This window comes from Helianthus annuus, chromosome 11, assembly GCF_002127325.2.
Source record: "Helianthus annuus cultivar XRQ/B chromosome 11, HanXRQr2.0-SUNRISE, whole genome shotgun sequence".
In the NCBI taxonomy this organism is placed as follows: domain Eukaryota; kingdom Viridiplantae; phylum Streptophyta; class Magnoliopsida; order Asterales; family Asteraceae; genus Helianthus; species Helianthus annuus.
Genome location: NC_035443.2, coordinates 19,350,356 through 19,378,061, shown reverse-complemented (window position 1 = coordinate 19,378,061; position 27,706 = coordinate 19,350,356). Strand labels below are relative to the sequence as shown.

At 38.0% G+C, this 27,706-nt stretch overlaps 1 protein-coding gene across 1 annotated transcript in view; it reads left to right on the top strand.

Annotated features, from left to right (window-relative positions):
* Nucleotides 1–9,277: 9,277 nt before the first annotated feature.
* Nucleotides 9,278–27,706, top strand: part of LOC110935882 (probable leucine-rich repeat receptor-like serine/threonine-protein kinase At3g14840) — a 55,981-nt gene continuing 37,552 nt past the window's right edge. Inside the window, exons 1-2 of the mRNA XM_022178229.2 lie at nt 9,278–9,520; nt 9,636–9,795. Coding sequence (XP_022033921.1) covers nt 9,439–9,520; nt 9,636–9,795 — 242 coding nt within the window. The 5' untranslated portion in view covers nt 9,278–9,438. The remainder of the gene's footprint in view (nt 9,521–9,635; nt 9,796–27,706) is intronic.

Here is a 27,706-nt window from a genome sequence, read left to right as displayed (position 1 = left end):
AAGGGATCCGATCATCGCGCGATAGTATGAAGGGCTAACAGGTTCACCCTTCAAGTCAGGAGTTATTCCGTGATTAGTTGGCAATGGGGTACCAATGGGCGTTGCATCGGACATCTGGAACCGGCTCAAGATGTCTCCAACATATTTAGTCTGATGGATGAATATCCCAGACTCAGTTTGTTGCACTTGTAGGCCCAAAAAGAAATTCATTTCCCCCATAGCACTCATCTCGAACTTATCCTGCATGATGCGCTCGAAATTCCTACACAAAACATCATTAGTAGAACCAAAAATAATATCATCAACATATACCTGTACCAGAAGAAGATCTCCATCTTGTTCTTTGATAAAGAGAGTACAATCGATAAGACCTCTTCGAAAACCGTTCTCCAGCAGATATGTAGATAAGGTTGCATACCAAGCTCGTGGCGCTTGATGAAGACCATAGAGAGCTTTGTTGAGCAACCAAACCCGATCGGGATGAACAGGATCTTCAAAACCTGGAGGCTGTTCGACATATACCTCTTCTTCAACCACACCATGTAAGAATGCACTTTTGACGTCCATCTGGTAAACCTTGAATCCTTTGAATGAGGCATAAGCCAGAAAGATCCGAATAGCTTCCAGACGTGCAACTGGTGCATAGACTTCGTTGTAGTCGATCCCTTCAATCTGATGAAAACCTTGAACGACTAAACGAGCTTTGTTTCGAATAACCACTCCACGGTCGTCTTTCTTGCATTTGAAGACCCATCGAGTGCCAATCTTCTTGTAATTCTCAGGCTTTTCAACAAGCTTCCAAACACCAAGCTTTTGAAATTGCTGCAATTCTTCCTGCATGGCTTCAACCCAAGCACTGTCTTTCAACGCTTCTTTCCACGATTTTGGTTCTTCTTGTGACACGTAACACGCGAAGGACCAGTCATTTTGTTGACCAGATTCTCTTATAGCTGAATACAAACCAGCATTCCGGTTGTTTCTCAGCTGATTACGCGTCTGCACACCGCGATGGACATCTCCTATGATATTCTGCTGGGGATGGGTATCATGAATCCTCATTTCAGGATTATCTGGCACACGTGCATTGATACCCAAATTGGTAAGATTAAGATCAACAACCAACTCCACACCAGGAATGTGGGTAGAGGTGGATGCATTCCCTTCAGCAGTATCTATATTCTGCGTATGAGGTGTATCTACAGAAGCACCTTGAACAGGAGCAGCTGGAGCTGAAGATCCTTCGGCTGCATCATGATATTCATCATCTTCAGAAGAGTCATTATAATCAGCAGCATCTTCATAAACCTCATTTTGAACCATATTGTTGACAGACGTAGAAACTTGAGAATCAACAACAATAGGTCTAACCAATGGCGAGACAGCAGCGTTGTCACTTTCCAACAACATCCGAGCCGCTGCTGATTCTTCGTCAAAGGTTGGCAGATTAAAGGAGTCAAATAGCCCATCATAATCGAACATCCACGGATCACCCGAAGCCCTAACAGGACTCGTGTACCTTTGAACCCTAACTTCACTCCATAGCTCAATCTTCTTGGTAGCTAGATTCCAAACACGAAAATTCGGAGTAGCATATCCAAGGAAGAAACCCTCGATAGCTCTTGCACCAAACTTTCCATCTGGCTCAATCATAGTACACGGAGCACCAAACGGTTCAAGGTAAGAAAGATCCGGTTTCCTTTTCTGAAGGAGTTCGAAGCAAGTCTTGCCATGTCTCTTAACTGTAAGAACTCTGTTCAACGTGTAGCAAGCAGCCGATACAGCCTCCCCCCAGAATTGAATAGGGAGTTCCGACTCTACAAACATTGTTCTTGCAGTTTCTATAATCGTCCGATTCTTTCTCTCAGCGACACCATTTTGTTGTGGAGTATAACGAGAACTGTACTCATGAAGAATGCCTTTAGAAGTACAAAACTCATCCATAACTTGATTCTTGAATTCAGTTCCATTGTCGCTTCGGATCCTTTTCACTTTCAACGTATAGAGATTTTCCAACATTGTAAGAAGATCCTTGAGGATGCCAGGAGTTTCACTCTTGTGTGCCATAAAGGATACCCAAGAAAATCTAGAGTAGTCATCAGTAACTACTAAACAATAAGCATCACCAAACGTTGTCTTGTGCTTCATAGGTCCAAAAAGGTCCATATGAAGACGTTCGAGAGGCATGCTGACAGTGTTGATTTTCTTCAAAGGGTGAGACTTCTTTGTTTGCTTCCCCTTTTGGCATGAGACACAGATATCTTGCAAATGAAAACTTCTTACAGGCACACCATTCACAAGATTATTTTTCACCAAATGGTTCATCTTTCTCAAGTGAATGTGTCCCATTCTTCTGTGCCAAGATATAGACTCCTTTTCTGTGGCTTTTGAGACAAAGCAAGTGACTTGTGCAGATGTAGTAATCGCTTGGCTCATGTCGAGAATATAAAGATCATTAACTCTCGGAGCCGATAAGAGAATCCATTCTTGTGGAATTTTGAATCCAGGTTTCAGCACATAGCAGCCAGCGTCATCAAAAATCACTGAGAATTTTTTATCGCAGATTTGCGACACACTCAGAAGATTGTGATCAATTTGCTTCACATAATTGATCTTATCAAAGCACACGATACCATTGGAGATACTTCCTTCTCCAGTGATGTACCCACCTTTATCACCCGCAAAAGCAACATACCCTCCTCTAATATTTCTCACGTCGTATAGGAGCCGTAAGTCGCCAGTCATGTGCCTGGATGCTCCACTATCAACAATCCAATGACTATTAATAGTTCCTCCTAGAACATCCTGCACATGTCAATTAAACACATCAGTTGAGAATGGGGACCCAAGCCTTAGTGGTCTTGGGTCGTCCCTTAGCATCACGAAACGTGAGCTCGATCTCTTGATGGTTTTCAAGAATAATTGCTCCCCCTGAATTGTCACCCGACTTAGGTAACCAAGTTTGTCTTTGCCTACCAGTTTTTGAAGATTCTGGTTTTACAAGTTGTGACACACTTGGTTCCTTTTGCACTGTTTTAACTTCAGATTTTAAAGCTTTTTCAACAGTTTTCATGTTCTTACGTCGTTGTTTAGTTTCTTGTTCTTTTACAGTTCGTTTATCATGTTTAGGTGAAACTGATCGACGTTGAGGGTGAACTGTTTCAGGTGGAGTTTTCTCAACAAATTTCTTCTTTGGAGCATTTGGGCAGTTTCTGATAATGTGCCCAATTTCTCCACATTTGAAACAAGTTCTCCTTTCAACAGACTTAGGAGAACTTGATCGACTACCAGATGTTGAACCTGTAGAACCTGAGGTACTTGCTCTTTCATCACACCCGTTTGTGTGTTGGGTGTAATTGTTATCACTGTTACGTTTCAAAATCTTGACTTGTTGTACAAAATCAGTGTTTGATTTGTTTTCAAAAGTCTCAATTTTATCTGTACCTTTTGATGCTACAAATTTAACATCTTTTCCTTTCTTCATGTAACGAGCTCCTTTTGATTCAACCTTAGCCTTTGGCTTTGGAGCTCGTTGTTGTTGTTTACCCTTAGAAGCAGTAGGTTGTTGAGTGGTTGGAGATTTTTGATTACCAAACTGTTTTCTAATCTCAGCCTTAGGAATTGGATCACATTGTGTTACCACAATTCCCGGAAGTGTTTTTCCCAAAAATTTGTTTGTATTGTCTTCAAAGACTTTGTCAATTAAAGATTTATTTACATTTTTAATTGGAAAAACATGATCTGAGTAGATTTTATTATCTCCAACCAAAGTGTACAACACATTACTGCTTTTAACAGTAGACACACCAGTCTTATCAACCTTGACAGGATCAATCACTTGCTTCTTAACAGATGGAATCTCAGGAGTATCAGGATCACAAAGAATGTGATTCTCTCGTGGAATATCTACTCCTTTCATCTTGCTAAGTGATTTATCCTGATCACTTACAGCCACTTCTGATTCATCATCCGATGTCTCATAGTCCTCGATAATTGGGGGACTTTGCTTCATGGATGGTGAAGTTTCTTGTTCCTTAGAGGCTGTATTTGAAGAATTGTCCGGTTTGAACCCAAGGCCAGTAGTAAACTCCTCAACATCAAGAGGCACACTGGGTTCATACCGAGGCATTTCTTCCTCATCAGGCATCTTGGTATAGTTGTTCATCAAGGGGGGCGGACATTTGTTATACCCTATGCCTTTCTGATTTCCCTTTAGTTGTTGAACATCGATGATGTGATCAAGCACAAATTGGGAGTTAGAATAACTATCCAATTTCTGTTTGATCGCATCATGTTCGCATTGGGCAATGGCTAATTGCTTTTTAGTTTCTTCCACAATGTTAATATATTCGTTTATACTCACTTGCTTGTGGTAAACTACTTTGTTAACCTCGGACACATTTTTCTTTAAAGTTTCTATTACAGATTTAAATTCTTTTTCATTCCGGGTTAAAGCCATGTTTGCCTCTTTGCATTTCGACAGTTCAATAACCAAAGTCTGGTTATGACTATGAAGCTTCTCTGATTCAAGCTTCATCTCAGCACATGAGTTACAAATACTAGGGGCAGGAGGTTCAGAATTTACCTGACTAGTAGAGGCTGAACCATTTGCCATAAAGGCAGTTTGAAAAGAAAAAGCTCCATCTTCAGAAAATAGCTTTTCCATTTCCGTTGATGTAGCAGCAGCCTTCCTAATCAGAATTGATTTCTGACATTTAAGCTCATCAGCTTCATTCAGTAGCTCCTGAATATCATCATCTCCTTCCTCCTTCTCATCAGGCTCTGAGTGATTATCCCCAGAAACAGAGCCTTCTTCATCCGAACTTCCAGAATAACCAGAACTGTCATCGCTTCCAGAAGATTCTTCTTTATGAACATGCTCGATGACCTTAGCATACAAAGCAGTTCCACTTCCCTGATCACCTTCACCAAACTGCACTGACCAGTCACATCCTTCATCAGCTTGAACAGCCAAAGCCCGATTGTGATTTGTAGTTCCAGGCTGTCCCTGATTGTTATTCACTGCCACCATCCTCCGTTCACGGTTTTCTTGTTGGGCATTCACATTCGTCTGGTTTCTGAAAGGGTTGTGATTGCCGTGTTTTGTTGGTCGAGTGCACTCACGTTTAAAGTGCCCTTTCTCACCACAGTTAAAGCACGTGACGGCATTAATATCAAACCCATACTTCGTGTTTTTCTTTCCTTCCAACGAAGTTCTTCCAGTTCGTGCCATGAAATCTTTTGCCCTTCTAACCGCACTAGCAAAAGCCCATTTAATATCCATCAACTCCATTTCTTCCTTGTCGATCTGATCATAATCTTCATTGGTCATGTTGATGTTCCCAAGCTGACCTGCTACCAAACCACAGTATGCACTGACCATGGTGTTGATGATCTCCATATGTTCCATAGCAACTTCAATGCTAAGGTGTGAAAGATTTGAGTTGTCGACTCGGATTGTGTGATGACTTTGGGGTTGAGGTTGAGGATTGTTTGTATAGTGAGCTTGCTGTTGTTGTTGTTGTGGTTGTGGTTGTGGCTGTGTTGGAACAGGAATGTAGGACCTCGGATCGAATTGAGGTTGTGATGGAGCAGCTGTTGACTGAGGAAACGGAAAGGAACTTGAACTTGTATTGGACACAAATGCAGTCTGCAGCTTAGGTTGCTGTTGCTGAGCTGCAGCGGATCTTGCCAAAGCATCGAATCCTGGAAGATACATTTCTGTATTCTGAGGAGCTGGAGCACGCCTTGCTTTCCTAATTTCTTCATCATTTTTATGTTCCAGCTTTTGAATGAACTCATAGATGTTGACTTGATCTAGAGTTCCAGTATGCTTCAACAGTTCAATGAAAGAACTCCACTTTGGAGGTAAGGCGTCAGCAAATCTACTCACCATGTCTTGTTGAGTAGAGACAACTCCATAAGCACACATCTCACTAATCAAATGGTAGAAACGTGTGATCATATCATTCAGAGTCTCGTTTTCCAAAAACTGAAAGGATTCAAACTCTTTCTTCAACAAATCATGCCGAGATTTTCGAGCAGCTGCATTGCCTTCTCCTCTAGCAACTAAGGCATCCCACAATGCTTTCGTGGTCTTGCAATATGAGAACTGATGGTAGATGTCTTTGTTGAGTGCTTGAGTAAGTGTGGCAAAGGCCTTTTTCTCCAATTCATAAGCCTTCTTGTCATTTTCAAGCATATTGGCATAACCCTCTGAAGTTGACGCAGCAGTTTCAAGATTAGTATTGAACGCATTGATGAAACACATCCAAAGATCAGTACTTTGCCCTTGAACATATGTGTGAAAACGGTTTTTCCATGATGGAAAATCGTTCATATGGTTCAACTTAGGTGGACGATTGTTGCTGCCAGTTTCACTCTCACTAATCAGAAGGTTCTGAAGACTTTGACTTTGATTGGATACCAAAGCCCATTGACTTGGACTGATTGAAGGCTGTGGAATCATACTCTTTGCCCAATCTGCAGCAGTGACTAACTCTTGATTGGTTCGTGAGTCCAAACTCCAATCCCAAGGACTTGTACAGCTCATTTTGATCAAATAATAATTGAGAACCTTCACAAACACAAACTGTTAAAAACACAAGCAGCTAAGAATCGAAAGATACTGACTTGTTCGAAAGATCAATGCTTGTTCGAATGATCAACAAGGTTCGAAAGATCCCTGTTGAGTTTCGAACAAAGACTTCGAAGAATTGATTTCGAAAGATTGATCACACGAAGGATCCTTATCTTTCGAAAGATGATTTCGAAAGATTCTCCTTATGTTTCGAACACAGGTCTCGAAAGATTCACAATGAAAGATCCTTATCTTTCGAACACTAATCTCGAAAGATTCACCAACACGAACGATCCTTATCTTTCGAGAAGATTCCAGAAACCAAAGATAATGCTTAGACTCCGAAAGACTAAACGAAAGATGCTTATCTTTCGAGCTGCCTTTGATCGAAAGATGTCGAAGGATATCTTTCGATGTCGAAGGATATCTTTCGAATGCTCTGACACACTGACAAAAAGTACGACAGGTTGGTGAAAAGTTGATGTGGTTGGTGAGCCAACTTTCGGCAAAAAGGAATGGTCAGACTGTACCTTCCTTACCAACTGCGATTTTGAAATAAAATAGGCCAAAAATGGAAATCTTATCCAGAACCTGTTCACCGGAATACTGACCGGAGATATGGCCGGAATTTACCAACACACTCAAAAACAAGTTTTCAAGTTACCCAACCCAACCTTGAACACTCCCGAAGGTTTAGAAGCCGTTTTTCAGTTTAGAAAAGCAAGAAAAACCACCAAAACGGGTGCTAAACCTAGTGTCCAAACACACCAAGAACTCGAACAACCCGGTTTTAAACAAGGTAAAGAGCCAAGCTCTGATACCACTTGTAGGTCCCTTTTCGCGGAGGATAATGAACCTAAACCTTGTTATACTAACCCACTAGCAAGTGCGGAATCCAAGCTAGTAGGCAAACCGGGATGAAGCAAGTAGAGAAACAAACACACAAGAATTCACCGATTAACACCACTGTATTAATACGTATGAAGGTTCCAGTTACAAGCACAATGTTTACAATCAGTTTGCAAACTCTCAAAGTGTGTGTGTGAATGTTTCGGACAGAATGCTCTCAACTCACTAACTTTCTGTCTGTGTGCATCTCTATCTTTCACACTACACTGCATGGGTATATATATACCCAGCCCATGATGTCTGGTCGAAGGATCCGATAGATGGTCCGAAGGATCATCTATCGAGTACATTTCATTCGAAGGATGAGCAGCGACCTCGAAGGATGATCCTTCGAGGTCTACCATTCGAAGCATATCTTTCGAGCACCTCGAAGGATCAACAGTATCCTTCGAGGCTATCCTTCGATACAGACATACATATTACAACTTATTGGCCAAGTCAAACTAGGAGGATAGTTGACTTGGTCAACTTACAGACTAACTTAGGACATCGTTTACATACAGACCGAATACAGACAAAGTACAGACACAAGTGCACCAACATAGTTAGAGAGCCTCAATAAACTGAGAACCTCATAATATTCCTTCCATTCCTTTAACTCCTCATCGGACTCAAACTATCTAGACCAATGCCACGTATATACTTCATTTTCTACGTTATAATTTCAAGTGTTTAATTATATTGTTAGGGTTGAGTTATAATATAAAGAATTTAAAAATAAGAACTGTAAGAAGCTACCGTAGAGTGATAAGTGTACAAAGAGAAATCAAGTGAGAAAAGTAATTTTGTTCAAGGGAACAAAAAAGAATATATGTACATGCAACTCACATGCTATTTCCCCCTCACTTTTTAAACCTCCGTAACTTTTCAATACATCATTTGTTTTTTTAAAAAAAACTATACCATAAAATCGAGAGTCTTTTTATCTTTAACATGAGTACCCTATTGTTATAGTTTTCAATTTTCTTTAAAACCTAGTTGCGTAATACACAATGGACACAACATAAAACACAAATGAGTATTAAACTAAAAACACAATGGAAAGTAAATTGATGACAACAGATAAAAAACACAATGGAAAACAGACTAAAACACAATGCACATAATTCAAAACACAATGAATATCAAACTAAAAAAAAATGAAAAGTAGATTAAAAAACACAATTGATAATAGCAGATAAAAGACACAATGGACATCAGAATAAAACACAATAAATAACAAACTACAACACAATGAACATCAGACTAAAAACACAATGAAAAACAAATTAAAATACAAAGAACAAAAAAAACATAATGAACAACATATTAAAACATAATAACCATAACCAATAACACAATGTATAGAAAACTCAAATATAACAGTATCCATTTTGTGTCATAAATTGTGTTATAAGTTTTGATATAAACGCAGTGGTCTAAATCCAGATTAAGTTTGTAACTAGCGACCTTCAAACCATATTATTGATATACAATGTTTTATTAGAGAAAAACACAACAAAGTTAGAATAATAGGGCACAAAAATTTGGAATTTTCTACGTAGTACTTCACTCCTGTTAAGAACTTATATTAAAAAACTGCAGGAAACTATTTTATATTGAAAGATAAATAAAAAGTAAAAAGGTGTATCTATTTTTTCTTCACTTTTCCTTCATATTGTTCGTATTAACAAACATTTCCACAATAAAGATCAACACTATCTTATCACCTTGATATAAAACGGGTCATTTTGTGGTGCATTATTGAAATCCGACAAAACCAAGTCGTATGTATAATTGAAGTGAGTGAATAGTAATGTTGAAAATTAGCTCAACAAGTCTTGGTCTTTGCAGCCGGCATTTATTTCCCAACTGGCAACAGTTTCCGATCAGTTTCCACTTGGATATTTGTTATATAAGTACAAATCTATTTATGGTCGATCGAAAAACATTGAATTATAGATCTAAGCAAGATGTTGTTGGCAATTCTCTATGTTACATTGCTACCATTTGCTTTTGCATCCATCAACACAACATGTCTTCCTCCCCAAGAAGGTTAGCTTACAAGATATGGCGAGCTCGAGATTCTATACACTACTAGAAAAGGGCAAAATATGATTGTACGTTTCGTGGTTAATTTACTTCAAAACTCTTTACTTTATTTTTGCAGTGGATGTACTGAGGGTGATTGGAAGAAAGCTTGGTAAAGATTGGGATTTCGAGCAAGATCCATGTGTTAATTGGAGCACTAGCAGTAGCAGTAGAACATATGAGAATAATGTCACTTGCAACCCGGAGCCAAACAGCTCCACATGCCATGTCGTTAGCATGTAATTTTCCCTTTCTCTACTCTTTTGAGTTTTGATAACTAATGACATGCATATGTGAAACTTAAAACAAATACAAAAATGTAACGGGAGGAAGTTTTCAGTGAGAGTTACATGGTATCTATGTTCTGACACGTATCTAGAATCTTAAAACCTTGTAAACAAAGTTTTAAGTGGAGGTTTGGTTATAGTTAGATTCCTCTTAAGAAAGCCTTTCCAAAGAAATCAAATTTACAACTGGTTATTTTGAGTCAACTAAAAGATGGCTACCGAAAGTCGTTTCACGGCTAGTGATGTCGGTGTTGCAAATCGCTTTTCTTTTAATAAAAAATTGAAATGTATTTTGAATGACTACAGTTTAATTTTATAATTGTAAGGGTTAACATATAAACTTTTGATGTAATTCATTGGCTTGTAGCCTTTTAATCATTGTAGAATATTATCTGTAGGTCCCTGTTTCGCGGAGGATTACGAACCTAAACCTTGTTATACAAACCTACTAGCGAGTGCGGAATCCAAGCTAGCAAGCAAACCGAGTTAGTAGCAAGTAGAGAAACAAACACACAAGTTCACCGATTAACACAACTTGTATTAATGCAATGAGGGTTCGGTTACAAGCTCAATGTTTACAGAAGTGTTCTATAAACTCTCTAAGATGTGTGTGTGAGTTTGGACAGAATGCTCTCAAAGAATACTCTCTCTTTCTGTCTGTGTGTCTGTCTACCGAAACTCAACACATGCATGGGTATATATACCCAGCTCAGCAGGTCTGGATCGAAGGATCTGATAGATGGTCCGAAGGATCATCTATCGATCACAGTTCATACGAAAGATCAGCATGGACCTCGAAGGATCATCCTTCGAGGTCTAATGGTCGAACCATGGTCGAACCATATCTTTCGATCACCTCGAAGGATCAGGTGTATCCTTCGAGGCTATCCTTCGATCTGAACATCTTTCAAATGTTGTCCAAGTCAAACCGGAGGATGGTTGACTTGGTCAACTTACAATACAAAACAGGACATCGTTTATATCAGACCGAATACAGACAAAGTACAGACACAAGTGCACCAACAAACTCCCCCTTGGCTGTAGCTTTGTCTTTGATCTCTAATCTTTGTCTTGTTCTTCTAAAAGTGTAGACTCGTCTTGAACTTCGACGGTCTTTGGTCTTCAAGTCTTCAAGACTCTGATGTCCTATCATGTCTTCAATGTCGGAGGGTCTTCAAAGTCTTCACGTCTTGAAAGTAGAAAGTGTATCAACAAACTACCCGTATCATGTAGGAAGTGTGTTGACAAACTCCCCCTTAACATAAGCTCCCCCTTGAGTTATGCTCGTGAAAAGACTTTATCTTTATGAAGTGAGATCCTTGTGGTGTTGATGATGGCCAGCGGCGACTCGATCACCTTCATTCATTGAGTGCCTTCGTGTCTTCATTCCAAAGCTCGTCATCGACCATGTTCTCCTAGCCTTTAGAATCTGCACATGCAAGAAATCTAAACGCGTAATGAGAACAACTGCTTGGAATATAGTTAGCATAAACAAAAGACACACGTATGACCATGTCACAATCAAACACCGTCCGACAGTTTGAAAGTTTAATAAATTTGTCAATTTTAGTTTTTTTTAACTTTCAAAACATGCAAATTTCGACCGTTTATGAAGATTTAGTCAGTTCGGTTTTCAGTCAGGTTTCAGGTAACGAAGACTTGAGCTCCAACATCGTACGATCGAAAATAAAGCAGAAATAAAATCTTTTTGGCTTTTATAAAGTTTATATTAAAACAAGCCTAAAATCTTTTTGGTATTTTTGAAATTAAAAGACAACAATTTAAAATCCTTTGAGTGTTATCAAACGACATCACCGCTAATGTCGTGCTGATATGCACCAAACGATGAAACTGTTTAAAAGAACTAATAAAGGTTAAGCAGTAAATAAATATATACAAACATTCTTTTTGTGAGTTTCGAGGGTAAGAGAATCATATCAGTGTACGGTCATGCCAAAACACTCTTGTTGTTCAGTTAGTTAACATTAAGATAAGCATCTTATAACAATTATCGGTATTGTTGTCCACTTAAGCTCAACTTATCAGATGTCATCATGTTTAGAGGATACGTTAATGTATGATTTATACTTACCGACCGGTGTTCATCCACATCACGACACATTCCCGTATCAAGGTATGCACGAGAGTTCATCTTACCGGTGAGTATACCGATTATCATCTGTTTGACCGTATAAAATTGTGAGATACTCACTTATTTTGATTTGAAAACAAGTCCTATGTGATATAATCACTTATTGATGAGGAACTTGATTTTCGTATGCATGAGGGCACAGGTGCAAGTCCGTGAACAGGTCAGTACTTCCGTACAGCAGAGAGACGAACTTGACACCCGGATAAATGTGATATATTATCACTTATTTGATTTGGACATGTGATTGTTTATCACTTATTGAGGTCGAATGCAGTATGCAATATGTACACGTATGTATAGTATCATGGAAGATCTAGACTTGTGTCCCCGTTATTTTTTGGTAAAAGATACAACCATGATACCCAGATGATAAGCAGCATAAAGACCGAATATCTCAGAACCTCGGCAATCTATCAAACGAAATTTCGGTACTAAGACCATATGCCAATGAATGGTTCCCACCTGGTCTTCAGTCGATTAAGATTTATATCACCCTGCACACTTTAAAATGATTGTGAGCCTACCGATACATCTTATATAGAGCTGCTTATCGTTTTTCATTTAAGGTTTAAAGAGGTTTGGATAGACCACTGATGTACTATCATTTTCTCTTTTGCTCGCCAGGAAACTCATTTTTGTTTTTCTATTGTTTTTGTGTTTTTGAAATTTTTCGATGTTTTTGGATTTTCAGATTTTTGGATTTACTCCCCCTAAAATCAATAAACTAAGACAAATTTAAAACACAAAGTTATTTACAAAAATGATTTCCCGATGCTGGTTTTACTCTTGCTTGACCTTAATGCCGTTTACCAAAATTAAGTTTTATCAGAAAAGATTTAACAAATTTTGGAAAAATGAGTTGGCATGTCGGTAAGCGGTGCGGACCATGACAACATTGATGAGTTTCATAATGAAACAATCACGTGTAAGGTGATATCCGAGATCAACGTGTCATGTCAAAGAGTGCTGTACGAGATAATAACAATTCACAAAGCAGCTAAAATATCGACAAGTATAGGAGAGATTAAGAATTTAAAGGCGTATCCTGCAACTGTTCCGTGCATTGCAAGGAATCTAAGCACTCTCCCAACTGGATATCCACCCGGTGTGGACTTCAAAGTCGAATTTGCAACTACTGAGAAATCTCTTGACAGCAACAAGCTCATAAACCTCCGGGTCCGGCTGGTCTTCCACATTGTACCAGCGAAGGTCTTGACTTTCTCTTTCAGAAATGGTGTGCGGATGTTCAATCCATGCAAAGGCATCGACACACATTTCACTTCATTCGTTCCTGAGGACCCGATCAAAAACCATAATGACCAACTTTTGGCACGTTCTTCATTTGGTCGAATTTTTGCAACTTCATTCAGCCACATTTTCTTTTTCTTTCCTCTTTCTCCATCAAAGGCAACAATTTCTTCTGTCGCCTATCTTGTGCAAGGACATTCCACCATCAACAATCCTAAGACTATCAATAGTTCCTCCTGGAACTTCCTGCACACTCACTCAGAGATTAGTTGGAGAGAGGGACCCAAGCCATTGTGGTCTTGGGTCTTCCATTTTCATCAATGACAATAACTTCTTGTCTTTGATGGTTTGTAAATTGTGATGGTCCCCCTGATTCAGTAACCGATTTAGGTTTCCATGTCTGTTTTGTTTTATCAGTGTCATTCTTTAACATTTTAACTTCATTACAGTTTGAAGTTTTTGAATGTGTTGATTTTACAGAAACAGATTGTTTTTGAACCACATCGGTTTTAATTGCTTTTTCAATCCTTTTGACCTGTTGGCGTTTCTGCTTCTTCTCCCTTTCTTTTACAAGTCGGGGATCTTGTTTTGTGGAAGTAGATGGCTTACGGTCAGTCTTGTCACGGGGATCATCAACCTTCCCTTTTTGCTTATAAAGGTAAGGGCAATTTCGAATTATATGCCCAATGGTTCCACACTCAAAACATGATCTTCGTTCAACATACCTCGAAGAATCATGTGTTCTCTTAGCCGATGATGTTGAACCTTGTGAACTCGAGGTACTAGGCTTTGAGCTGTTTTGTTCATTCCTTTTCAAAACAGTAGCTTTCTTGACAAAATCTAAGTTAGATTTATTTTCAAACGTTTCAATTTTGTCCGTTCCCGTCGATTTCACAAAGTTAACATTTTTCTTCTTCTTTTGATTCGGCTTCTTCTGGACTTGAGCCGGTGCCTTTCCTTTGGGCTTGGTGTGATTTTGCTGTTTTGGCATTGCTGGTAATTTCTTGTTGCCAAATTGTTTTCGAACTTCAGCCTTTGGGATTGGAGGACACTGTGTAACTGTAACATGTGGTCCTTTCTTCCCCAAAAACTTACTTGTCGAATTTTCAAAGACTTTATCGATTAAGGATTGATTAACGTTCTTAATAGGAAAATCTTTGTCTGAGTAAATTTTATCATCACCAACCAAAGTGTACAGCAAGGTCACACTCTCCGACTCCTTCTCAGACGAGGACTCAGTTGCAACAGTCTTAGCGGGTGTGGCAGGGGGATCACATAGAATGTGATTCTCAAGAGGTATGTCCTCATTTTTGACTACCGCATCAGACTTTGCTGGAGCAGCATCATCAGATTCATCATCTGAAGAATCAGCATCCTCAACCTCAACTGGAGGATCCTGTTTCTGTTCAGCAGTTACAGATGTATCTGCTGACACATCCGAATCTGAGGATACTTCTTTCTGGTATCCGAGTCCTGCTGCAAACTCCTTCACATCAAGAGGAACAGATGGTTCGAAGAACACTCTATCCTCCTCATCAGGCATGGCATCATAATTGTGTCTGACTGGTGGTGGACATTTTTTGTATCCTATGCATGTGACATCCCGTTTTTCTTTCTGAACGTCAATGATGTGATCCAACACGTAGCTAGAGCTCAAATAGCTGTCTAGCTTGAGTTGGATTGCCTCACTTTCCGTTTTTACACAGACCATTTCTTTTTGCATTGCCTCAAGACGTGAGATGTACAAATTAATGTCCGTTTGTTTTCTGGAAACCATTTTAGTCAATTCAGTTTTGTCTTTCTTTAATGTCTCAATCATTGACTTAAATTCCTTTTCATGGTTTTCATAAAACATATTGGCTTCTGTGCATTTTGAAAGATCCACAGTCAACTTCTGATTGTGGATGAATGTCACATCATATTTTTCTTGCAAAGCCTCGTGTTTGCTTTGCAATGCACGCCACTCAGCATTCAAGGAATCATGTTTGTCTTGCAAGTCAAACAAACTAGCTTGTAAAGCATCATGTTTGGCTTGCAACTCAGACATGTTTGCCTCAAACTCAGCACATTTAGCCTGCAAGCTATCACAGTTATCACAGTTTACAGCAATGGGTTCATCGACACATACCTGACTTGAAGAACTGTCGACATTAGCCATAAAGGCTGAATGGAGAGAAGACGAAGTACAAGCAGCTTGATCCATCAGAACAGATCTTCTTTGAGTTTCTGCTGCAGCTTCCTCCAAAAGTTCATCAATATCAGCATCAACTGAGACACCAGATGTCTCGCCCATATTCTCATCGCCTGACCTAGATGAATCTTCATCAACACTCCTGCTGTACCCAGAAGAGTCTTCATCCTCAGAAGATTCACCACCACTGGCGGAAGATTCTCCACCACTGGTGCTAACTACATCCTTCACAACTTGAGCAAAGCAAGCTGTACCATTAGGACCATCACCACCAAACTGGATTGACCAGTCGCAACCTTCATCCATCTGAACTACAAGTGCCCGGTTGGCTTGATTGTTGACAGGCACTAATGTACGTTCATTATTCCTGTTCTGGTTCTGCTGGTTGCCCTGGTTTCTGAAGGGGTTCTGGTTTCCATGCTGTGCTGGCTTTGCACATTCCCGTTTAAAGTGACCCCGTTCACCACAGTTGAAGCACCTTACTGCTTGTTTATCGAACCCATACTTGGTGTCTCTCTTACTTTCCAAGCTGGTTCTGCCAGTACTTTCCATCCAATCCTTTGCTCTTCTCACAGCACTAGCAAAGGCCCACTTGATATCCATCAAGTCCATCTCTTCTTTATCTATCTGCCGATAGTCTTCCTGTGTCAGATTAATGTTACCAATCTGACCTTCTATCAACCCACAGTACGCGCTCACTATAGTGTTAAGTAGCTCCATGTGTTCCTTGGCTACTTCTACACTGACTTTGGAGAAGCTTGAAGTGTCGAGCTGTACTGTACTTGGCTTTGATTGTTGACCAGCAGATGATGTTCCTCCATAACATGCACGTTGTTGTTGAGCAGGAGGAGGTGGAGGTGGTTGGATTGGATTTCCAAATATGTCTGTGGTGGGAGGTGGCTTAACAGGAACTTGTATTGGATTGCCAAAACAATCTGTACTTGTGACAAACGCCGTTTGAATTGGAGCATGTGAACCAGTTCTTGCAGACGAAGAGCTGGAAGTTCCATAATACACTTCTGGATTCTGTGGCAATGGAACTCTCTTCGCCTTCAATGTTTCCTCCTGATCCTTGTTTTCCAAAAGCTGCACGAAGTCGTTAAAAGTTGTAGTTCTCAACGCTCCGTTATACTTAAGGATTTCCAAGAAACTACTCCATTGAGGAGGTAAGGCATCAGCAAACTTCTTCACCACCTCTGCTTGAGTTGTTGTAACTCCAAAATTGTTCAACTCAGTAAGCAGGTGATAGAAACGACTTGTCATGTCTCCCAGAGACTCCTTATCCATGCAAGCGAAGCTGTCAAATTCTTTCTTGAGTAGGTCATGACGCAGCTGACGTGTTGCTTCATTCCCTACTCCTCTTGTTTTCAACCCGTCCCACAACTTCTTAGTTGTCTTGAAGCTGACAAACTGGTGATAAATATCCTTGCTCAAAGCCTGGGTGAGAATGGCGTATGCTTTCTTTTCCAGATCATACGTTTTCTTTTTATCTTCGGGAAGATCAGCAAATGACGCAGTCTCTGAAGCAGCAACCTCTATGGCTTGATCGAAATCTGTGGTGAAACGTATCCACAGTTCCGTATTTTGACCAAGAACATATGTTTTAAACCTCTCAGCCCATCCTGGATATTCATTCAAACTCATCAGTTTTGGGGGTCGATTCAAACTTCCTGTTTCGCTTTCGCTTAATAAGATACTTTGTACACTCGGAGTTTGACCCGTTACTAATGCCCATTGATTTGATGGTAAAGCATTTGCTTGTGAAGATGTAGATACTGGAGATTCGGCCCATGATGGTGATAGACTTGTACACGTGTACTTTCCACTATCAGGAGCCGGTGTACCCCACCATGAAGGAGTAACTCCTGAACTTGTATATTTACCACTGTCTGGGGCAGGATTCCACCAACTCGGATTCATCTTTGACAAGAAAAATAAATTCTAAGTGAATAATCCGAGAGATCACACAGCCGAACGATCCTGTTCGAAAGATCTGAAATCACAGAAACTTGTTAACAATAAACAGACCACAATCGAAAGATCAACTACTGTTCGAAGGATCAACAGTACTCGAAGGATTACTGTTGAGTCTTGAACAATAATTTCGAAAGATTCAAGAACTCGAAGGATTCCCTTTTGAAAGATCCTTATCTTTCGAGTCAATCCCTATCTTTCGGACACTTATCTTTCGAATAGCTAACTTCCGAAGGATCACACTTGTTCGAATGATCAACAGTGTTCGAAGGATCACTGTTGACTTTCGAGCACTGGCTTCGAAAGACTCAAAATCTCGAAAGATTCACACTTGAAAGATCCTTATCTTTCGAGATAAAACAACTATCTTTCGAAAAGATTCCCTGATCGAAAGATATGTTTCGAACTTCGAAGGACTACTCGAAAGATGTTTATCTATCGAGCTGTCACTGATCGAAGGATTGTCTTTCGATGTCGAAGGATATCTTTCGATGTCGAAGGATATCTTTCGAATGTGCACTGACACACTGACACAGATGTGACGGGTTGGTGAAAAGGTGATGGGTAGGTAAGTCAACTTTCGGCAGAATGGTATGGTAGGCTGACAACTTTCCCACCAACCAAGATTTTCGAAGATAATTTACCCAAAAAGGAAAACTTAACCCAGAAACCGGTGACCGGAACCTTAACCGGAATATTTGCCGGAATTCACCAAAACACTCAAAAACAAGTTTTCAAGTTACCCAACCCACTTTAAAACACTCCCGGTTAGTTTAGACACGTTTTTACTCAAAGAAAAAGCAAGAAAACAAGTAAAAACAGGTGCAAAACCAAGTGTTTCAACACACCACAACTTGTAAAAACCCGGTTTTAAACAAGGTAAAGAGCGAGGCTCTGATACCACTTGTAGGTCCCTGTTTCGCGGAGGATTACGAACCTAAACCTTGTTATACAAACCTACTAGCGAGTGCGGAATCCAAGCTAGCAAGCAAACCGAGTTAGTAGCAAGTAGAGAAACAAACACACAAGTTCACCGATTAACACAACTTGTATTAATGCAATGAGGGTTCGGTTACAAGCTCAATGTTTACAGAAGTGTTCTATAAACTCTCTAAGATGTGTGTGTGAGTTTGGACAGAATGCTCTCAAAGAATACTCTCTCTTTCTGTCTGTGTGTCTGTCTACCGAAACTCAACACATGCATGGGTATATATACCCAGCTCAGCAGGTCTGGATCGAAGGATCTGATAGATGGTCCGAAGGATCATCTATCGATCACAGTTCATACGAAAGATCAGCATGGACCTCGAAGGATCATCCTTCGAGGTCTAATGGTCGAACCATGGTCGAACCATATCTTTCGATCACCTCGAAGGATCAGGTGTATCCTTCGAGGCTATCCTTCGATCTGAACATCTTTCAAATGTTGTCCAAGTCAAACCGGAGGATGGTTGACTTGGTCAACTTACAATACAAAACAGGACATCGTTTATATCAGACCGAATACAGACAAAGTACAGACACAAGTGCACCAACATTATCTACACTAGGTTACAATCCCGTATATTACACGTGTTGAATAAATGCAATTTTATATACTAAATAATAAAAAAAATATATCTTTGAAAATCTCGTTTATTACACGGATTGAATAGATGCAATTTTATATACCAAATAATAGAACAATATATATCTAAAAATCTCGTTTATTAATTGGTTGAATAAATGTAATTTTAGAATATTAAATAATAAAAAAAGTTAGATCTTTAAGAACCATGTGTATTGTACGGGTTGAATAAATTTAATTTTATATATTAAATAATAAAAAAGTTACATTTTTAAGAACCTCGTCAAGCTGAGGAGCGAGACTAAGTTCGACCGTTAGGGAGACGAAAGCGGGAGGCTGTGTTATACGGGTTGAACACATGTAATTTATATACCAAACAATAAAAAGTTATATCTTTAATTATAAATCCTATGTATTATTTGTATTGAATAAATATATAATTTTATATACTACATAATAGAAAACTTATATTTTTAAAACCCCGAGTATTACACGAGTTGCATAAATGTAATTGTGTATAGTAAAAAATAAAAATGTTATATCTTTAAAAAACCTCTTTTATTACACGGGTTGAATAAATCTAATAAAAATTTATATCTTAAAAAAAACTAAATGATATACTTGATATACGATGGATGGGGTTGATTGTTATTATAAATGTCACGTAAACATAGTGATTACCGTATTTGAGTTGAGAATTGAACACGAAAAAATAAGTATAGAACCAATAAACACCTTTTAAACATTTTTGAAATAGGTTCTACCCTTAAGTATTTTAGTTTAATAAAATAAATAAATCATTTAAATTAACTGAGTTAGAGCTAAAGGATATAACTTGTAAGGGTTTGCAAACATCGAGTACGTTTTCTCTAATTATTGAAGACAAAGGACTTAGTTTGCAATAAGTGACATATATAAATGATGATTTTTGCAATTTACTCTATTTTAAAATATTATATATATTATCTTGTTTATTTTTATATTGAATTTAATTGTATAAGTATCTTTTAATTGATATTAATTATCTATAAAAATATATGGCTTCAATGAATTACACATGTCCAAAACTTGGTTTATTTTATTATAATAGATAGATGGTTTGGTTATCTGTACATAATAAGGAGAGGTGATCAATAAAATATTAAATAATTATTAATAAGTGAAAAAAATAAGAATATAGTTAAGAAAACAAATGTTAAATAACTTAAACTAGGGTTAAGACCCGCCCGAGTTGCGGCGCGGTTACATTGTAAACATTGAATTGATTAGTCCGAACGTTATATGATGCATTAACCACATAAAAACACACATTTCAACGTATCCAGTTGAACTCAGTATAACCCGTATAAGCATTGTGATTGGATCAAACGTAAAGTAAATGAAATTCATATCGAACAATCATAACGTATTATATATGACACATCTCATATATAGAAAATGTAACAGGTATGAAGAAAAATATGCACATGCAATCGAAAGGGATTAAATAGAGCTTTCGGAAAAAGGGGAGAAAAAGAAACCATAATTTGACTCCGCTCGGTTCGAAAAAAAACTTTATGAAACATACATAAAATAAACACAGAAACATATTATATTTGACCTGAATCATTTCCCAAAAAAGCTTACGTCGAAACGTAGAACAAGTTGAATTTATAGCAAAACGTACATAAAAATATGCACGTAAAAATGGTTTCTTAAAACAAAAACGTATTATATTTGACCTAACTCATCTATAAAAAACGTTTACGTCGGAATGTATAACAAATCATATTTATACATACCCATATATAAAATACGCACGTAAAAAAATTTTTTAAGTAAAGGAAGTATAGGGGTAAACTGAAACAAAATATTAGTAAAAAATTTAATAGGTTAAAAACGTTCGTAAAATCGTGCCAAGTACCACCAATGCCACAACGACATCGACTCTCAACATCGTAAAAATAAAATATATAAAATGGTAAAAATTACACTGAACGAAAAGGAGACTAAAATCGTTGAACCACGCACACCCGTTACAGTGTCTTAAAGCAAAGAAATTAACCAGAAACGAAAAAATATACAAAATAATAACTTACTCAATCTAGGACCCGGCCGTTGCGGGGAAGTTTTCAAAAGGGAAAAAGTGGACGTGTTGCGTCGGGTCTGTCAAATATAAAATAACAAAGAGCAAAAACGTTGAACCTCACATGCACGCTACGACATGTTAACTCTCAAAATTTAGAAGGGAACGTAAAGCGAAAAACTTGTGAAAGATAAAAAGTGTAGGATCGTTTCCACGACCAAACGAGTCGTTCAGAAGAGATCTCGTCCAATACGAGAGGCGGAATCAAATGTATCGGAGTTATTTCAGTTGTATACACACTAGAATCACTTAACTATCTCATGTATTGATTTGATGACGATTACAGACCTGGAGATACTTCGGCAGAGCTTCGCTACCAGAATGACAAAGTTACCAATGAAAGACTCAAGACCACTATATATAGGCCAGCCACTTCACATGAAGTGGACATGTTCCAGTCCACATGAAGTGGACATGTTCCGGTCCATATGAAGTGGACATGTTCCAGTCCACATGATGTCCAGTTCATGTGAACTGGCCACTTCGTGTGAACTGATTTGTTTTGGCTAGTTTCCAGTTTTTCTCTATCTACGTGTCTTGATCTAACAAATCTAAAACAAGACTCGATACAAGACGAAGTCGACAGACCTATGTACCAACAGACTCCTCCTCAGATGTTGACGAGTCTTCAGTGTTGAGTCTTCGGTTGTCAAACCTTCAGTCCTTATCAGTCTGCTCACTTTCTCCAAAGATTCTCCATTGTAAGCATCCTCAATCATTCTCTTTCTCTTTCTTCCAGAATCTCAACCTGGCTCTATGCTCTTCTTGATCAGGTTTCTTGATTCCTTAAGATCATCAGCATCAGTAACTTGTGAACTTCAGGATTTGAACCTGGCTTTCTGCATCTTCAAACTCCCTCTCGATGTCTTCAGACTCCCCCTCTCAATATGCTGGGATTGCAGTCTGGAATTCACCATCTTCAGGTATCGGAACCTGGCTATCTACAATCTTCAAACCTGCACATTCTCTACCTCAAACATAAGTTTCAAAAAATTTTCCAAATTCAGAAACCACTTGCAAGAGTTATTCAAAATGATTTAGACTCTGATGAACCACTTGTAGGAAAAATATTCTTTTATTCATTTTAAACACAGACTCCCCCTCACGAAATGTTCATCATGTCTAGCACTTGGAATTTCGAAAATCAGCTCTTCAACATCAGTTATCGAAAATCTTTTTGTATTTTCAAAAGATTTATGCTAAAACACACTTAAAATCTTTTTGAATTTTTGATTTTAAAGAAATGCAGTAAAGGAATATTTACAAACACACTTTTTGTTAGTTCGTGTAAGAGGATCATATCAGTTCATGAGACAAATCACTAACACCGTTAAGCTTTAAACATTTTAAGTTCTAAACGATTCACGAAGATTATCAGTTAAATCTTTACACAAAGTTCAACTCTTTCGAGATACGAATTTAGTGTTTTAATTACTTGACTTATTCGTGTGTCCCACCTCAGAATATACTCTCGTATCTAGGTTTCTATATTCAGTCTTACAGGTGAATGTACACTAGTAATATCTGTAAACGGGTAAATGCGAGACCGTGAGAGCTCAGGCTATTGCTTCCGCAAAATCAGAGAGATGTCGGTTCGACTTTAGGTGTGTCTCGTTTGGGGATCTTTTCTTCAACTGCCATTGATACATATCTTTCGATATTTTTCATTTTTTTAGCAGGGGGCTGGCTTTAAAGATTAAAGCAAATGCGAAGTATTATACGAGGACTAGGCTACTGCTCCCGCAAAATCAGAAGTACTAATATAATACCCCAGATATCACCACGCACAAAGACCTAGTATGTCAGAAATAGAAAATCTTTCAAACAAGATTTCGGGGGTTACCCATATATCCGAGAGATGTTCCCCACGAGATAAGTAAGCATTCAAATTTTATGTTTATATCTCGAAAACAATCTATTAAATGAGTAAGAACCTACTGACATATCATTAGTGAGATCATTTATCACTTTTTGACTTTCCAAATCTTTAGCATGTTGTGAGAGTCCACTGATGTACTATCATTTCCTCTTTTATACAACCAAACTCATTTTTGAATTTTTCAATGCTTTTGGCTTTTTCTGGTTTTATCATGTTTTTGTATTTTTCAAATTTTCAAAATTTTCTAATTTTTTACTCCCCCTAAAATCAAAATATGTTTCAATTTTGATTTTCTGGGAAAATTTGAAAATAAATTGTACAAGAACGTGATAAACTGATATGAATTGCTTCAAATCGACATTCTCTTGGCATAAACAATCAGAACTTCCCCTGACAACAAACTATTTTCCCGTTATGATTTCAAAACACTTAAGTTTGTTTTAATCAAAATGGTTTTTCCGGAAAATAAATTTTGTTGATTTTATCACTCGTAAAAATGGGGTTTTAGTTCATCATTTTATTCTACAATCATTTTGATGAAAGTTAAATCAAGTTCAACTTAATGACCTTGATTAACCACTTGTAGGCACAACTACCAATCACTTGAAGGATTGTTTTTCAACCAATTACCACGAGTAGGTTGAAATGTCAAAATGCCGATTCCTACTCCACACTTACCAACCTGGGAGTTCCGGCAAGTCACACTTATCAAATTTTAAAATTTTCAAAAACAATTTTCAAGAATGATGCCAATTCATGCTCCACGATTACCAACTTGGGAGCTCCGGCAAGTCAGGTTTTTCAGTTAGATTGATTCTCCTAAGCCTGACAGACCTTGGGAGATTCCGAGTTATCAACACTCGGTTTCTTGCCATTCATTTTCTTTTCATAAAATTCCTTAACCCCCTTTACTTTCCCATAATCATTTTACCAAAAATGTTTTGAACCTTGGGGTTAAAGACTTTTTCAACATCAAATTCTTTCTTTTCAGGAAAGAATTGATTTGAAATCTCAACTTTGCCAATTTTAGATTTAAAATTTTCAACCCGCAATGGTAGAAAATTTTCATCATCCAATAGCGGTACTAGCTTCTCTTCGTTTTGAACAACTTGTGGCTCCTCTGATTTTGTGGAATCAGATTCATCGCCAGCACTATCTCTTGATTTCTTAACAACCCATTTTTGGTTGTTAAGTTTCTCCTTTCTTTTGAAAACATTTTTCGAACACTCACCAACCTCAAAAATTAAATTTTCAAAAACTTTAAATCTGTTCGTTGGTGGTTCGGTTTTCTCAACAATCTTTTCTTTCAGTTTTCTAGGAACTTCCTGTTTTGGTTTGAATGCTTTCGGACAATTCCTGGCAATGTGACCAGCTGTTTTGCACTGAAAACAGGTTCTCGTCTCTATCTTCTTCTGAGCAACACTTTTCTTTATTTCTTCTTGCTTCTTGGCAAGGAATTCTTTGTTCGTCTGCTTTCTGAAATCTTGCTCTTTCTCAACTCCTGATGATTTTCCTGAAACAAACACAGTTTATGGTTTATTAACTTTTTCATTTTTATAATTTTTCGGTTGATTAAATCCTAATCATTTCTTTTTGAAATTACCATTACGGTTTGGTTTCTTTTGAAAACTATAACCGTAATTGTAACCCATTTTCTTGTTTATTCTTTATTGATCTCTTGAAGTGTATTGTTTAGGTTTTCCAGAAAGATTTAAAACTTTTATTTCAGAAATATTAATTTCTGTGATTTTAAAAACCTTTTTAATCATTTCAGATTTAACAATCTTATTGGAGAAGTCTCATAAGAAAATATTTTGTCAGAATCTTTCAAAGTATAAGCTACTTTGATAGGTTCGTCATTCAAATTATTCTTTGACAACAAAAATTCCTTATCGTAAACCCGTTTATCCTTTTTGAATGTTGACTTGGACATGTTGGACTCAGACTCCGACTCTGACTTCGACATTGACTCCTCCGCTTCATCTTTATCCAACACTTGATCGACCACACTCTTTATTAACTCGGACTCATGATCAGTGTCGGACAATGTGAACGTGACATCAATGTTTTCTGGCAAGTTAACTGAAGGCTCAGACTCCCACAGTAAATTGATTGCCCTTTTGACTCTTTTAGAATTTGGATTTAGCGGAGAATATCCATTTTCAACCGGGGGTGGACACTTATTATAGCTGACACCTTGTTTCTTACCAAAAGTTTTCACTTCAACATCTTCTTTTGTTTCAGACTTCTTTTCTTCCGAAGTCTTTTCTTCTTCAAATGTCTTCATCCCTTCCACTATCGGGTAAATCCTGTCAACCACAAAAGTAGAACATGAGTAACTTTTTAACAAATTATTTACTCTCTCAGTTTCGATTCTCTGTGTTTCTAACTTCAACTCAAGCTCAACACATTTCTCAGTGAAATAATTGACATTGTCAAGCTATCTCATATACGCTCCTTTGAGTGTGTTCATTGCTGTGGCTTGTTCACTGCTTGTCTCATTGTACTGATTCATGGCTTTGTTCAAGACATCATATGATTCTTTCAGCCTTTTTATGTTGTGTAGCAATTCATTATTTGGCTTTATCAAAGACTCACAGTTCATACACTTCTCAGAAATCTTGACTGCATCAACATTTGTTTTAATTTCAAATGTTGGAACTTCTTTGACTTCTCTCACTCGAATTTCTTCTTCAACCTTTTTCTTTTTCTCAGTTTCAGCATTTAAAATTTTTCTGACTTTTTCTGCCCAATAGTCATCAGTATAATCATTAACAACCTGAGCAACAAAACCTTTTTCCAGAAATTCTTTGTCTGGACAATAATTGTCCCAGCTGAAACCTTCGGGCAATTTTTCATCCTCTTGATCTACCACACAAGCTTTACTATCATTTGGAATGTATTTATCCCAACTGAATCCTTTTGATGAACTTCCATCATCTTGATTACCAAAACAAGCTTTCTTTGAACTTTCAATCTCTTTCCTAGCATGTGCGGTTTATGGCTGCTGTTGTTGATACGGCTGTTGAGCAACTTGATGATAAATCGCCTTTCGATAGTAGTCATTGTTTCCAAAAGGATTTTGAGCTCCACTTGCTTCGCGATTTGTGCACTCTCTCTTGAAATGCCCCTTTTCCCTGTAACGAAAACAAGTGACTTTAGATTTATCAAAGCCTAAAGTAGAAACATTTGCATCACGGAAATCATCTCTTCCCGTAATTTGTTTAAACTTTTCGGCTCTTCTCAACACGCTCGCCAAGCACCACTTTATGTCCATTAATTCCATTTCCTCAGCATCAAATTGATCGTAATCCTCTTTTGTAAGCATTGGATTCCCAATCCTCCCTGCAACTAAACTACCATAAGATTCAAGCACAGTTACTAACAAAGACATATGGCTTTTAGCTACTTCCTCTGAATAGTTTGATCATTTTCCAAATTTAATGCAATGTTGCATTGAAGCACTTTGCCACTCTTTGTTGCTGTAAAATGTGGATCATATGATGGAAATGAACTAAATCCTGTCTTGCTGCTTGATCCCTGAGATGAACTTTCAGAAGAAGTTTTCGCATTGAAAGCAGTTTCAACCTTTGGAGAAAAGTTGGTCTTATCACTAACACCGCCTTTGAAATACAACCCAATATCTTGTTCTCCATCATAGTTCTTCATTCTAGCAATTTTCCTTTGTTCCATCTCTTGAGCCTCAAGATGTTTAATAAACTCACTCAGTGTGATCTTGTGAAAATCTGTTTTATTCTTTAACATCATTAGATACGTCCCCCAAAAATCATGCGGCAACGCATAAGCCAGTTTCTCAATCAACTCATCTTTATCTTTGTTGATTCCCAATCTGTTCATGTTTTTCACCAAGTTGCAATATCTTTCAATAATCTGCTTGGTGTTCAACGTTCTCAAACCACAAAATAGATCAAACTCTTTTTTCAAGAGCGACTTTTTATTCTTGAGCATATCATCACTACCAAGAAACTTTGCTTCTAATTATGTCCATATCGAATGTGCACTTCCATTGTGTTGAAGTAAGATCAAGATGTCTTCTTTAATCGCTTGCTGTAACAAACTAACCATCATTTTCTCATCTTTGTATTTCTTTTTCTCCTCAGCACTCAATTCTCTAATTGGTATTTTCACATTACCTTTACCAACTAGTCTAGTATAATGAAATTCAGTATGTTCCCATGCGTCTAAGTGGTATGCCTCAACCCAGTTAGCAAAACGTTCGGACCATCCACTAAAATCATCAATGTCCATAAGTTTAGGTGGTTTTTGCATTGTCCCCGTTTCATTTTCTAGCATTGTACTTTGAGTAATAGTCATCGGACTAGCAAAGGCATTGTAAAACCCGTTTTCCATGATTCGGTTTCAAAAATTTCACAAACTCAAACTTTCAAACAAACTGTTGAAGATTCACACGATCTGGGATTGTTTCAAGCGAACTAAGTTTGAGACAAACTAATTTGATGCGCACTAGTTTACCTCGTGAAACACCTGGAGATAACAAAAACAAATGATCAGTTTAAATGAACTGAATATGGGCCGACATCATTAAAGCTGAGGATTTAATTGTGCTGCATGAAATATAATTGGGCTAGACACTGTTGACATTCAAACGTCCTGATGTTGTTAACCCATTCGTGCGACCTGAACTCTAATTTCACACAAAATGGACCTTTCACGCGACCTGGCCACACTGTTCAATTCATGCGGAC